Genomic DNA, 14,619 nt, shown 5'->3' on the forward strand with positions numbered 1-14,619 from the left:
ACCGAGCAGAGCGAGGCCCAGGAACAGCAGCTCTGACGTCGAGCCTGCACACATGTAGCCGTCCTTTCGTGTGCCTGCAGTATCAAAGCATCTGTACTAGTGATGATCGAGCACAAAATCTGAATCTGCGTTGAGCCGAGCTCTGCTGATTGCGCCGTGGGCTACGATCAATAATAACACGTTATGAGGCGTGACGAAATGAGATGAAGACAGTGCTGCTAGTGTGTGTGTGAGTGTGTGTGTGTGTGTGTGGGGGGGGCACGACGACACTCAGGAGTCTGATGAAATAAGTCTGATAGAGCAATTTAGACATAATATTGTACTGCTGATGCCCTGGCAAAAACATGACTGCTCAGTTTCTTGTTAGAAGCTGGAAAAACATCTCAAAGCAAACATTTCCACTTATTATCCTGGCAAACTACTCAGGTAGGGTTTAGGCAATTAAACCACAGTGTTAGGTTTAGAGAAGGATCGTGGTTTGGTCGATACAGTAAGTCTCACCAACATACGTGATGCAGACCTCTAAAATAATTCCCACTGAAATACATTTGTGTCAATGTTCTGCTGACTGTAACAATTAATGGTCAGGAGCGCAGATTACTTGATGGGCTTGGATCATGTGCACTATATTGCCAAAAGTACTCACTCGCCCATCCAAATAATTAAATTCAGGTGTTCCAGTCACTTCCATGGCCACAGGTGTATAAAACCAAGCATCAAGGATGCAGACTGCTTCTACAAACAGTGAAAGAATGGGCCGCTCTCAGGAGCTCAGTGAATTCCAGCGTCGTACCGTGATAGGATGATACCTGTGCAACAAGTCCAGTTGTGAAATTTCCTCACTGCTAAATATTCCACAGTCAACTTATAGCGGGATTATAACAAAGTGGAAGCAATTGGGAACAACAACAACTCAGCCACAAAGTAGTAGGCCACATAAAATGGCAGAGCAGGGTCAGTGGATGCTGAGGTGCATAATGTGCAGAGGTCGCTGACTTTCTGCAGAGTCAGTCGCTACAGACCTCCAAACGTCATGTGGCCTTCAGATTAGCTTAAGAACAGAGTGTAGAGAGCTTCATGGAATGGGTTTCCATGTTTTGCATCACCATGTGCAATGCAAAGCTTCGAACGCAGTAGTCACTGGACTCTAAAGCAGTGGAGACTCTGGAGTGATGAATCACACTTCTCTGTCTGGCAGTCCAGTGGATGAGTCTGGGTTTGGTGGTTGCCAGGAGAACCGTACCTATCTGACTGCACTGACTGCAAGTGTAAAGTTTGGTGGAGGGGGGCTATGGTGCGGGGGTGTTTTTCAGGAGTTGGGCTTGGCCCCTTAGTCCCAGTGAAAGGAACACTTAATGCTTCAGCATACCAAGACATTTGGGACAATTTCATGCTCCCAACTTTGCGACAACAGTTTGGGGATGGCCCCTTCCTGTTCCAACATGACTGCACACCAGTGCACAAAGCAGCTCCATAAAGACATGGATGAGTGAGTTTGGTGTGGAAGAACTTGACTGGCCTGCACAGAGTCCTGACCTCAACCTGACAGAACACCTTTGGGACGACTTAGAGCAGAGACTGCGAGCCACGACTTCTCGTCCAACATCAGTGTCTGACCTCACAAATGCTGTTCTGGAAGAATCATCAAAAATTCCCATAAACACTCCTAAACCTTGTGGAAAGCCTTCCCAGAAGAGCTGAAGCTGTTATAGCTGCAGAGAGTGGGCTGACATCATATTAAACCCTATGGGTTAAGAATTGGATGTTACTCAAGTTCATATGTGTGTGAAGGCAGGCGAGCAAATACTTTTGGCAATATAGTGTATCCATGTGCAGGTATCTTTGTAGAATATAACTTATAGTGGCAAACCTGTTAGCTCACATCACATTGGTTGTATTGAAAATTACTCATTACTCACTATACAGTGAGTTTGCCACTTTGTAGTGCTGTTATATTGAAGAGAGTACTCAAATTATTCCACAATGCCTGACAAAAAGAAGTGTCCAGCTCAAGCGCTGTATACTATTATGTACTGTGTTTAAGAAAAAAAAAAGACACAGGTGAGAGGAACCAGACCTGAGCATCGCAACATAAACTGACAGGATATATTTTTTATTTATTAACCTGAGAAAATATGCTAAAACTAATACATACTTATTTAGCCAACCTTGATCTATCAAGTATTATATGACAACAGCGATGTAATTAATGGCAATGAGAGAAAGACTCGAGTAATTTTGTCAGTCACTGTATGATCCACTTTCCCCACAGTCACATAAAACTCCCTGTTTAGCAGTAAATGAGAGACGGATTCTGGATACAACTCTTGTTGCTGCTATGGAGAAACTGCCACACTAACTCAGTTGGACCGCTGTATTGGCTGGCGCTGCATTTTAGCATTTAACTTCTGAACTGAAATGCTACATTTAGTGCTAATAAAAACATGCCTGCATGCTAACACAGTAGACTAAGAGAACATTATACCAGCTAAGAGTTAGCATGTTAGCATTGTGAACATGTTAGCATGCTGATGTTGACGTTTAGCCTGAGTTGGGTCTAACAATGCACACACACAGTGCAGAAATAATCATATTAACACCCACTCATATTATAATAACAACTCAGGAAATTATAAATTCCACTTGTAAGCATGAACTCCATCTCGGAATAACAACTTTCTAACTTCTTTTGCATGTCACTGAGCTAGCACAGTTTTATGAAGAGTTTCTTGCTTAAAACACAGAGATTTCTGTAAAAATGTAAAGATATTTGTGTTATGAGAAGCACTGTTTCTTGTGCACACTGAATAATGTAGTATGTACTTGAAAAATATATTTTTAAATGAGAAAACTGAGAAAATGTCTTGTGCTACAGTCACACTAGGGAAAACAGTGGTGCTGCAGTATGACCAAACTTATTGCCACCATGTATAATGTTGCTTTTGAAGGGTTGCTTCAAAGATGGGGGCGAGGTCTACGAAAACTCAGTTCAACTGCCATCATAAAAGCACCTTTGGTGCATCAAGACGGCAATAAAATGCCAATAAGACGGCGTCAGTCTGGAATCGGTCTGCAACCAGTTTGAGAGTCAATGTGGCAATTACGTGCAATTTATTTTTAATAAGATGAATACAAAACAATGTTTTAGCAATCTGTTTGCAAACCCTTACCAATCTGTCTGAGAGTGATCACAGTCGGTCAGAGTGGGACAGTGATTGTTTGGAGACAGGTTGCCTCCCACCATGTGACCAAAGAAGTAAGTGGTCACCCAGAGTTTCTTCTCTTTGGCTTTTAACTCAGTCTGAGATGTTGGTTCTTATTGTTTATTGTTTTAACTGTGGTTTTACTTTTTTATATATGTATTTTAGACCTGTTTGCTCTTACTTGTGTACAGCACTTCGGCCAATGGCATTGATTTTAAAGTGCTTTATAAATAAAATCGAGTTGAGTTGTTGCACAAAATGTCTGGACAACGCGTTAGTTGTCGCAACTACTTGCAATTTCACTGGGCCATCACTAATTTTTCCTAATCACGAGGAGGTTGCTGTCCTTTTTTTAACTCTACTGTGACTGAGCCATGATATAAATAAACAAATAAGACTAAAGGAAACAGTCTATACTGTATTTATGTTTAAGGCGACAATAAAATACATGTGCATTTAGTTACTGAACTTGATTCACTTACAGCAATCACACTATACCTTCCACCTACACCATAAACCATAATCACCACCACCACCACCACCACAGCAAACCACCAACAGTACAGTGGAGGGGGACAACCAAAAAAGGAGGAGATAAGATGTGAACTTATAAGCCTATGAAACACCAAAATATACCACAAAATATGGCTCAGTGATGTCAAGGTGAAAGGAGGCTGATCAAAAATGCAGAGACTCAAATCAATGACAAGCCACCAACTGAAATTAAAAAAAAAAAAAAAAACCACGATGCACACGAGACCGAGAGCGTGATTAAGAGGAGGGAGTAGGTGGTAAATGACCAGTCACCAAGCACAGGCAGGCAGGCAGGCCACCAGAGACGACAGTTATAATAAAACAAAACCAGATTAGGGTAAGAGGAAAGGGGGAAGGTGGAACAAGGGGTGGATGAACTGGAAGGGAAAGGGAGAGGAAAGAGGAAGCCTGGTGGACACTGACGTCGGGTCGTCCTTACTTCTGTTGGGGGAGTTCCAGAGCGTGGCAGAGGACTTGGACAGCCTGTTGTTAATGACAGGGTCCACCTGTCTCGGCAAGTTGACCGTGGAGGCCGAGCATCTGCCTGCACCGGAGAGAACGCAACAGACAACAACTGTTCACAAGGCGGCCGTGGTGCAGGCGGCGGCCCCAGCTGAGGGCTGACAAGAGGAGGGGGGGCTGTTTTGGTCTGGATCATGCAGCTGTCAACAGGGACTCACCATTTTTTTGAGATTAGACTCACTATCATGTAATCTGGAGTCAGATTTGGGGGAAATGGGGAGGAAATTTGAGGAAAGCATGGGAGGAAGAGGGTGTAGAAGACCTCAAGCGTTCTTCCTGCTGCAAAAACTAAAATATCACACTCACATTTTCACACCAACAGGGTCTTTCACACTCTGGAGGGGAGATAACTGTGTTGACCTCAGCATCACCCCCGTCACACAGCAATACCAGAGTTTGAAAAAAAGGAAATTAGCTCACGGCTCCCTGAAAAACACACTTCACACTTCTAATCTAATGAAACGTGAGCGTGACGTCTACTTTCAGGTTCGTCTTTCTGAGTTTAAATGAACAACTTTGGCACTCACGGCTGACTTTTGCCAAAACAACAGTGAGGAATTACAAGTGGTAGGATCATAAATTACTGAGTAGGTCATCTGCCTCTGGTACCCCACCCTTGTGACAGCAAACCCTTCATGAGCTATTTCCTTGAGTTGCATCAGCTGCAGCAGTGAGTCACAGTCTGTGCAGCACAAAGACTTGAGTTAACGTTAAGAATGCCAAACATATATGCTTGTATTATTATTATTATAATTATTATAGTTTAGGTTCATCTGAGACTCACTCTCTCTGCGGGAGGTCTGGTTGAGTCCGCCTGCCCAGGACCACCTCTGCTGACGTATCTCAGCCCAAGTCTTCTTGGTCGACCTCTTGATAGCTGCCTCGTATCTCTCCTACAGGAAGGCGCACACAGTCAGAGTGTTAGATCATGTGTTTATGGTAAATATGAGTCTGGAAACAACAGCTTAACAGCTTAGTCTGGTATAAAGAAAAATAGTGCTCCTTCCACACCTAACAGATTTTCTGACTTTTCAGTTTGCTTTAACCCAAAATTAGAGGCGTAAAGCCCCCCCCGGCCACAATCTGAGGCAGTCTTTGAAGAAAAGAGGCGGTAGCTGCATGAATCAAACAGAATTAAATGTTTTTTTGGGTGCTGGTGGAGCAGGCTGTGAGAACCCAAGAAAAAGTCCAACAATGTTATAAAAGATTTAATGAAAAAAATCGTAAAAATGCTAAAACTTGAAGAATTTAGAGGCCAAGTCAACACCTCAAACTCATTGCTATGCTCCATTCTTGAACCATTTTTCGCTTTGTGGCCTGGGAGCATTATCCACCGCCATCAGGGAATAACCTTTTCATGAAAGGGTCTACATGGTCTGCAACAAGTGGTACATGTCAAAGTAACATCCACATGGGTGGCAGGACCCAAGGTTTCCCAGCAGAACATTGCCCAAAGCATTACACTGCCTCTGCCGCTGGCTTGGCTTCTTCCCATACATGCACCTGGCCATCCAAGTGATGTAAACGAAAACATGATTCATTAGACCAGGCCATTGCTCTACAGTCCAGTTCTGATGCTCACGTGCCCATTGTTGGCACATCCAGCAGGTGACAGGGGTCAACATGGGCACCCTGACTGGTCTGCAGCTATGCAGCCCCATACGCAACAAACGGGCCCACCATCACTCTCCATGTGCATCAATGGGCCTTGGACGCCCATGACCCTGTTGCTAGTTCACCACTATTCCTTCCTTGGACCACTACATAGCTACTGACCACTGGTGACTGGGAACACCCCACAGGAGCTGCAGTTTGGGAGATGTTCTGATCCAGTCATCTAGCCATCACAATTTGGCCCTTGTCAAAATCATGCTTTTCCATTTTTTCCTGCTTCTAACACATCAACATGGCCAAAGGTTAAAATAATGAGGTCAAATTATGTGGAAGTAATCACTGTGAGACAATCAGTTTCTTTCTACTCGGCCCGGTCTGACATCAGAGAGAGCAGATATTCCTACTATGATCATCTTAAGCACACAAGCTCAGAAGCCCCACCCACCTACTGTTTAAACCTTCCATTTGGTAGGAGCAGCCAATAAAAAGAACCTTGGCTTAAAGAGAGGGGGAAGGGAGCTTAAACTGCTTCTTTCACACAGTGCAAGCTGCAAGTCCAGTGTAAAAATGAATGATTATTTTTAAGTTAGAATCACACAAAGCTACTCTAGTAGTAATTATGTAGCTAGGATGTAAGGATCCCCAGTAAGAGGCCTTTTCAGGGAGGATGAGAGAGGGAGGATGGGAGAGAAATGCCACTTGAATAGATTACAAGAGCAGTGTGCAAACAGCAGAAAAAGTGGCAACAAAATGAATGTCTTTATTCATTTCAGTCTACTCAAAACGACAGCACGCATGGCACACCAATCAGTGTCAGGTATAATGAGATGCAGCCCACGTAGGCAAGGAAGACAGGAGGTTTAAATGTCATGTAAAGTTCTTTAGTGCACTTGCATAATTGCAATGTGAAACCAAATCTAACTGGATCGAGCGCACAAAAAGGCCCTGAAGCTCATTAGTTACATAATGGGGATATTTTATTATGTCAGCAATTAATTTGTTCACCAAGCATTTACGTGCAGCTTGTCTGCTGGATGCTTGGCATCCTCTCTATGATGGCAACAAGACTAGTTACTGCTTTATGGTGCTGTTTTCAGATAAAGTGTTTTTTTTTCCACAGCGTCAAACAGTCAAATTTATCGATGTGGAGTCACAGGGGAAATCCCTGAATTGCAGCTCATGTTACTGGAGTAATTTACTTACATAAACACTCCCTGACTTCACTTAACACTCAATTTTTGCAATGCAGAAAATAATTCTGCGACTGGCCACAGGAAAAAAATCTGCCACTTTGTGAATACTGATCGCCTCTTTCTGCAGCTGAGTGAAAATCATTAAAATCAATCTTAAAAATAACACCAATGGGTGAAAATGTGGCCCTGAGGTGAATTATAAGACCCAGTGTGATAAATGGTAAATCTGACTTTTTCACCTTGTTCTTTTCTAGTTTCTGTCTCTGTTTCTCCTCCAGCAGTGCTCGACGTTTCTCCGCCTTCAGCCGCTGCTCCTCCAGCTTCCTCCTGCGCTCCTCCAGCTGGCTCTCCCTCAGACGCCGGGCTTTCTCCTCCTTCTCCAGCCACTGGGCCTTCTTCGCAGCTGCAGGGTCACCATAGAACGAAAGAAAACATTTTTAAAAAAAAAAAAAAAAAAAGGATGAGCCCCACATCAGTTTCAGGTGTTAGCTGCTTCTGCGAATATAAACAAATTACTTCCTTTTCTTTACACAGCATCTTAAAGGGGACCTTTTACAGCTTGATATTTTTATTCTTGGACTCTGCTCAAGTAGCTCTACATGAATTACAGTTTAAAAATAACCCTGATTTATCTTATTTTAATCTTCAGTGACTCCTCTGCCTAAAACAAGCTGTTCTAACTCCTCTCTTTATGATTGGCTGCCCCTCGTAAGCTGAAGGTTTGAACGGCAGGTGAGTGGGGCTTGGGGATAACCGCTCTCACTGACATCAAACATCAAACACAACCAAGAGTAGAAAAAGTGGATGAAAAAGATTATTTAGAGCAGTCTGAAGCCTGAGCTTTTAGCTCACAGGGATTACTTGTACATACGCTGACCTCCTTATTTGAACCCTGGGCCATGGGTAATAGAAACATCCAACACTGCAACAGTATCTGTATGATAGCAAATCAGGAAAAGCAATAATAGGTCCACTTTAAAAAGGTGCTCTGTCGGTTTACAAGGGTTGCAGGGATGACAGCAGCTCTGCTGGGCTGCACTTTGGCACATTTTAGGATACAGTATATTACTGGGGGAGGGAGGGGGGGAGTCCTGTATGTTTGCAATCTTTATTTGGTGGGTCAGAATGCAGATTAGAATACAGCTGAGACTGATGGGAATGTCATTAGTTCCTCAGGTGTCCGTGCCTATGATGGTGCCAGATGAAATGTTAAAGGTTTGCTAAAGTTCATCCTGAGGAATGGCTCATCCTTTGGGAGCCACAGATTTCTGTATGCAAACTCTGTGCAGATATTTCACGAGAAATGTGAAAGATATGTCTGCTTTTGGTGCACGAGGGGAATCGCTGCAATTACAAAATTCATTCTCTGGGAGATAATATGGCAATGCATCCATCTGTTGTCACAATATTTCAATCTGGACAAAAATCCCTGGAGCTGTGCCTCATGCGTGGTTAAAGCATAAGCATCAGAGGCCAGCCTATCATTAATATACGAATCTAAAAGTGATTTTGGGAAAGAAAACAATTTATGCTCTTTATGTGGGTTTATTTGAAAGTTAGCTCTTCATTTGTAACAGTGTTTAATCAGCTAAAGCTCTTTATGGGCCTCTACTAGCAGCACCCAAACAGAGCGGGTAAAACAGATGGAAGACACTGTGTTCATTACACTATAATCCTGATAACAGTAAATAAGCTCAAGTTCCCCGCTGTGTTTTACAGCACCCTCCAGCAGACGCCAGTTTTTCTTTGCACATACGCTGCTGTGGCTCATTTCTTCTGTTAACGATTAGACTGCAATCAATCATTTCTCAATTTAAGTGCCTTCATCTTGTGCAGCAGCAGCTTTACATGTTTGCAGTCAGCTTCCATATCATACATGTTTAGCATGATGAAAAGACTAATGAAAGAGTCAGTATAGGTGAAGATATGGGATGGTTACAGGCTGGATCCAAGTTGAATGAATGGCATGAAATGTCTTCATATTACTTGATTCTGCCATGAGTTAGAGAGCATTAGAAAAACAGCACTAAGCTTTCCGAGGATGCAGCAGTGTTCTGACACAAATACATGTTTTATATTTAGTCTGGTATTCTGCAGCTCATCTTCGCTAACGAGCTAAAGACGCACACACGTCTGCGCGTCATTGCCAGTGAGAAAGAGGTCTTCACTCCTCCACGAACCCAGTTCCTGAAAAATGTAATTATCCTCCGAGGAAATGGAAAAACATGTCAGGTTAACGCTCGGGAACTTGCTTTCACATGCTCATTTTTGCACCAAATATCTAGAGCGCAGTTGCTGTTGCATAACAACATGTCATATAAGCTGTCACCTGCATACTGTCTGCAACAAACTGCAGGCTCCACATGGAAAAAGCCTTAACATTGTGGTCTCTGGAGCTTGAAAAAGGCGACTGGACTTCTTTTTGTTTCTTGAAGACGTTTCACCTCTCATCCGAAAGGCTTCTTCAGTTCTCAACCAAATGGTGGAGAGACCCAGGTATTTAAACCCCTGTGGGCGTAGTCCCCTGGAGGTGGTTATGACCCTCTATTGATCATGTGCTTGAACACATGTGCCCAGGTGTGAAGGGGGCGTGGGTCATATTTAATCAGTGGTTTCAGTTGAAACCAACTTAGGACTCCGCTCCATTGTTTCCTGTGGCCTATTGAGGTCACTGGAACAAAGGTGTGAATGGGGGTTGAGACGTCTGGGAAGGGGGCTCAGGACAGCACTGTAAGCGGGGGAAAGTTGGTGACGTAATCCACCTCCTCTGTTCAATGATGGTTGTTCACAGTGGACATAGATGGCTTCTTTCACTCCTCTTTCAAACCATCTGTTTTCCCTGTCCAAAATGTGGACATTGGCATCCTCAAAAGAGTGCCCTTTTTCCTTCAGATGCAGATGTACTGCTGAATCTTGTCCTGTCGAAGTGGCTCTTCTATGTTGTGCCATTCGTTTGTGAAGAGGCTGTTTGGTTTCACCAATGTAGAGGTCCGAGCACTCTTCACTGCACTGAACAGCATACACTACATCGCTGATCTTGTGTTTGGCGGGTTTGTCCTTGGGATGAACCAGTTTTTGTCTTAGGGTGTGACTTGGTTTGAAGTATACTGAGATGTCATGCTTGGAGAAAATTCTTCTGAGTTTCTCTGACAAGCCTGACACATATGGGATGACAATGTTGTTCCTCTTGTCCTTCCCATTCTCTGTAGTTTGTGTTTGGCCTTCATTCCTGTGCATCTTAGCTGATTTGATGAAGGCCCAGTTGGGGTAACCGCATGTTTTGAGGGCTTTCTTAATGTGTGTGTGTTCCTTATGCTTCCCTTCTGCCTTAGAGGGAACACTTTCCGCACGGTGTTGTAGGGTCCTGATCACCCCAAGTTTGTGTTCCAGAGGGTGGTGGGAGTCAAAGAGGAGATACTGGTCTGTGTGTGTGGGCTTCCGGTAAACTTCAATGTTGAGGCTTCCATCTTCCTCGATAAGCACCGCACAGTCCAGGAATGGTAACTTGTTATCTCTGGTGTCCTCCCTGGTAAAACGTATGTATTTATCCACTGAGTTAATGTGACGAGTGAAGGCTTCTACTTCTTGGGTTTTGATTTTGACCCAGGTGTCATCTACATATCTGTACCAGTGGCTAGGTGCCATCCCTTTGAAAGAACCAAGAGCTTTACTTTCCACTTCCTCCATGTAAAGGTTGGCTACAATGGGAGACACTGGGGAGCCCATGGCACATCCAGGTTTAAATACCTGGGTCTCTCCACCATTTGGTTGAGAACTGAAGAAGCCTTTCGGATGAGAGGTGAAACGTCGTCAAGAAACAAAAAGAAGTCCAGTCGCCTTTTTCAAGCTCCAGAGACTACTATGACCTGGATAACTGAGAATCTACACCTTAACATTGTGGCATATAATTACACACAGAGGCAGACAACCGAAAACTGAACTTATCTCAGAGTGTCTGATCCTGGGATATTCTCGATAAAAAGGCAGCAGGGTTTAACTTTAACTGCTGCAGCATGACCACATTACCGATACTAATGGAAGTAGTAATTAAATCTAATCTGTCTGCAAGGCCTGGTCCCAGTTCATGGTAATGACTGCTCGTTTTTTACGCCAAGTGCCTTGGGCTCCATAGGATGTCTCTGCTGGGAGACGCCCACTGAGCTCTGCTCCGATTGGCCTATGCATTTGGGCTGGCCTCTGAGTTTTCATAAGAAGAAGTTTCATTCTGCAGCCACAAAGTAAAAAGCCAAATTATAGGTGTGGAGCATGCACACTGGGTGGGAATGCAAAACAAAAAAGCCAAAATAGATTCAAACATGATAGGAGCAGATACATTTAAACCAAAAGGGAGGCTGCAGACCGATTCACGGAGTTCACAAGTTTCCACCGAATGACGACAGATAAACCAAAGCAATCAATGATGGAGGGGAGAAGAACGGGAAACGGGATCCACGTAATGATGCTGATTATTCCCACATGGCATGACTGCTGCGAAAGCTTTAGTGAAGCCCCTTACCTTGCAGCTGAGTTTGCTGTTCTGAGCGCCATGCAGGAAGAAACAATAAGAGACATCAATAACCGTCAGTCACTTCAGAGCAGAGCGACAGATACACAAAGAGGGATACAAGATAAAAGATGTGCACACATTAAGTTGGTTATAAGAAATCCCTGCTTCATCAAATAGCAGTGCTTTCTGGAGCTGACAGCTGAGCCCAACACGTTTGATATCTGTTGTCTAATTTCTTACCGATGTATCTGGCTCTCTCCTCCCTCCGCTCCCTGGCAAGTTTCTGTCGTTGCTCCGAGCTCACTGAATCTGTGTGGGAGAAAAGAGAAAGGTAACGCTTTCACCTTGAGTTTGGAAGTTAATTAATAAATTACTTAACTAATGTTTGCTTGTACACATCAGGTTAAGTAATCTCTTCAATTTGCACTATTCGTTTATGGATTCCACCATCTCAATTTTAAAAACTTGAAGTTAGAGGCCTGACCCTGACCCTACCCACCATACTGCTATCCCGGCTTTATATGTGCAATATGCTTTTTGCTGAGGTGTTTTTTGGAACCTCGTAAGGTGTTCTTTATGAACACAGTATGAGATGATTTTTTTGAACCTAACTATCCCAATGTATCTCTTTCTGTCTCTCTGCTAAAGGTAGCGCCGTTGTGAAACGGTTGCATGACCTCAGACATCTGTCCCCCCCTGTCTGTGTTATGTTTTTGTTTTGGATGGATGTTCTGTTAACTGCAATTTCCCCATTTGTGGGACTAATAAAGGCATTCTTGATTCTTGATTCTTGATTCTTGAAAAACAACACAATAAGCTGAAAGACCGCAGAGGTGGTGAGAACTAGTGACTCTAGATCAGGGATCCACACCTGAGTCAAATATAGAAGTCATTAGCAGGACTCTGGAGAACTTGACTGAATACTGAGGAGGTAATTCAGCCATTTGATTCAGGTGTGTTGGATCAGGGACACATTTAAAACCTGCAGGACACTGGGCCACAAGGCCTGGATTTGAGGACCCCTGCTCAAGACTATATACCGTACTGATAGTGGTGGGCGGATCGATCCAAATATTGATAATATTGATACCAACTTTGGTATTGATATTGATCAGTACCAGTGTAATGAGATCGATACGTTAGCTTCAGTTTCTCTCCTGTATGCAGTGCTGCAGTTTCATCAAAGGTGCCAGCTGACTGTCTGTTTAAGTGCTGCTCCTGTCACAGCACAGAGCAGTCACACTTTTATCCTTCCCTCCCCGCAGTGTATTGACATTATACCTTCTATTTACTTATAAACTTTCCCCAGTTCTATCCTGGTTTTTAACTAATTAATGATCCAAAGGAAAAAAAAAACACAAAACACTTAAACTTCATGAAAATTCTTCATAATTATTAAAAAGTATCGGTATCGTTATCAGTATTGGCGATACTGGCCCTGTATTTACTTGGTATCTAATTGATACCAAATCCTGCAGTATCGCACACCACTATTGATAGTTCAGATTGGCAGTCACGCCTCCTCCACTCCAAGGCAAAGATGCACACCCCTGTGTGGAGCTCAAGTGCACATCACAGTCATCACATTCCTCCACCCTGACAACAAAAGACTGGGATATATTTTTGCTAATTTTGTTAATTCAAAACCAAAGTCCATCTAGAAGGAAGTCTCACCATTCAGCATCCACCTCGAAAAGCCTCTGGGAACTTATTTGGGCAGTTATTTTGAAGCAGCACCTAAATTAACTTTAATTTCAGTAATCACTCAGGCACGAATCAAACCTGACAGGAAATGCTTAAAAAGTCTGCTGCTTTAAAAAGCTTATTTTTTCCCTGGAAGTTATACTTCTCCCACCATGTTGTTGTTTCAGAGCAGATTTAAGCTCAGGATACTTTGAGTACCGGCTCCTCCTTTTACAGCATCTCTGTTTAAACTGCCCAGAATATCAGCGACACAGATTCACTGAGAGTCAGTGATGCAGATTTCTGTACAGAGCCTAAAAACAATAACCACCCCACACAGCCTCTTCAACCTGCTGCTCTATGGCAAGTGATCCATGACCATCCACTGCAGTGCCGCCAGATTTCAGAGCAGTTTTTCCCATGTTCAAGTTTTCATAAAGGGACTACAGCTGAAATTTCACCACACAATCCTGTGTTGTAGAATGAATCTGGAATATTGAATGCTGGGAATATTAAACATGTAAAAAGGAGGTAATCCACATCTGTTCACACAGTGATTCAGTTTCAAGGTCAACATTTAAACTCCTGTGTGCGATCTGCTGTTCAGTCATCCTCGTCTGAGGCAGTAATTAGCTCGAGTCTTGATACACTTTGGTGTAACGCGAGGATTTGTGTAGCCGTGACTGACGAGCTGTACAGGCTGCTGAAAAATACGGGACCCCTGGGGTGCTTGCTGATCCCGTCTCCTTTTGTGGTTCTTCTTCGTGCTATGCAAAATGTATGCCACATCTTCTCAACCAATCACAGAGGACCTAGCACCACTTCAGACCCATCTCCATGGCAACCTGACCCCCCTCCCCACCACCACCACCACCTTGCAGAGAGTTTCCTACATAGCTGCATGCAGACGCTATGAAGAGCAGAGAGGAGTGAATCTCCAGCATGAGCCTGCAGGTCCCGGACCACCGAGACATCACTGAAGGCACCACCCCCACCGCCCCTCCTCCACCACTGCCCCGCACTATACTGTACATCCCCACAACAAATGACAACTTGGCTTTCATCCACGGCCATCTGTCCCACGGGAATGGCTCAATTATAGAGTGAAACTTGCATTAGAAGAGAAAGCATGTGAATGTCCACGCCTGAGAAAAATGGAGGACATAAATACTCCGCCTTAAAGTCGTACTCACTGCAGTGAATGATCCACATGAGCCGGTCTCCATCAGAAAACAAATGAACCCCGCAGCCTGACGCAGAGAGAAAATGCTGACTCCTGTTTTAACAACTAAATAAAATCCTCACGGCAGGCGAGAGAGAAGGTTCAGTTTTGCCAATTTTCAACAGAGACAATGTTGAAACG

At 43.7% G+C, this 14,619-nt stretch overlaps 1 protein-coding gene across 10 annotated transcripts in view; it reads right to left on the bottom strand.

Moving 5' to 3' along the window:
* Window positions 1–14,619, bottom strand: part of LOC115788135 (MAP7 domain-containing protein 1-like) — a 50,140-nt gene that overhangs the window by 12,808 nt on the left and 22,713 nt on the right. For 4 of the 10 annotated variants that reach the window (XM_030741063.1, XM_030741060.1, XM_030741062.1 and 1 more), the window contains exons 3-7: window positions 11,814–11,882; window positions 11,583–11,603; window positions 7,306–7,469; window positions 5,044–5,152; window positions 4,177–4,281 (exon numbers count right to left, since the gene is read on the bottom strand). In XM_030741063.1, the coding sequence (XP_030596923.1) occupies window positions 4,177–4,281; window positions 5,044–5,152; window positions 7,306–7,469; window positions 11,583–11,603; window positions 11,814–11,882 (468 nt within the window). The remainder of the gene's footprint in view (window positions 1–4,176; window positions 4,282–5,043; window positions 5,153–7,305; window positions 7,470–11,582; window positions 11,604–11,813; window positions 11,883–14,619) is intronic. The other 6 variants (XM_030741068.1, XM_030741065.1, XM_030741066.1 and 3 more) reach the window with 3 other exon arrangements.

Source organism: Archocentrus centrarchus, chromosome 11 (assembly GCF_007364275.1).
Source record: "Archocentrus centrarchus isolate MPI-CPG fArcCen1 chromosome 11, fArcCen1, whole genome shotgun sequence".
Taxonomy (NCBI): Eukaryota; Metazoa; Chordata; class Actinopteri; order Cichliformes; family Cichlidae; genus Archocentrus; species Archocentrus centrarchus.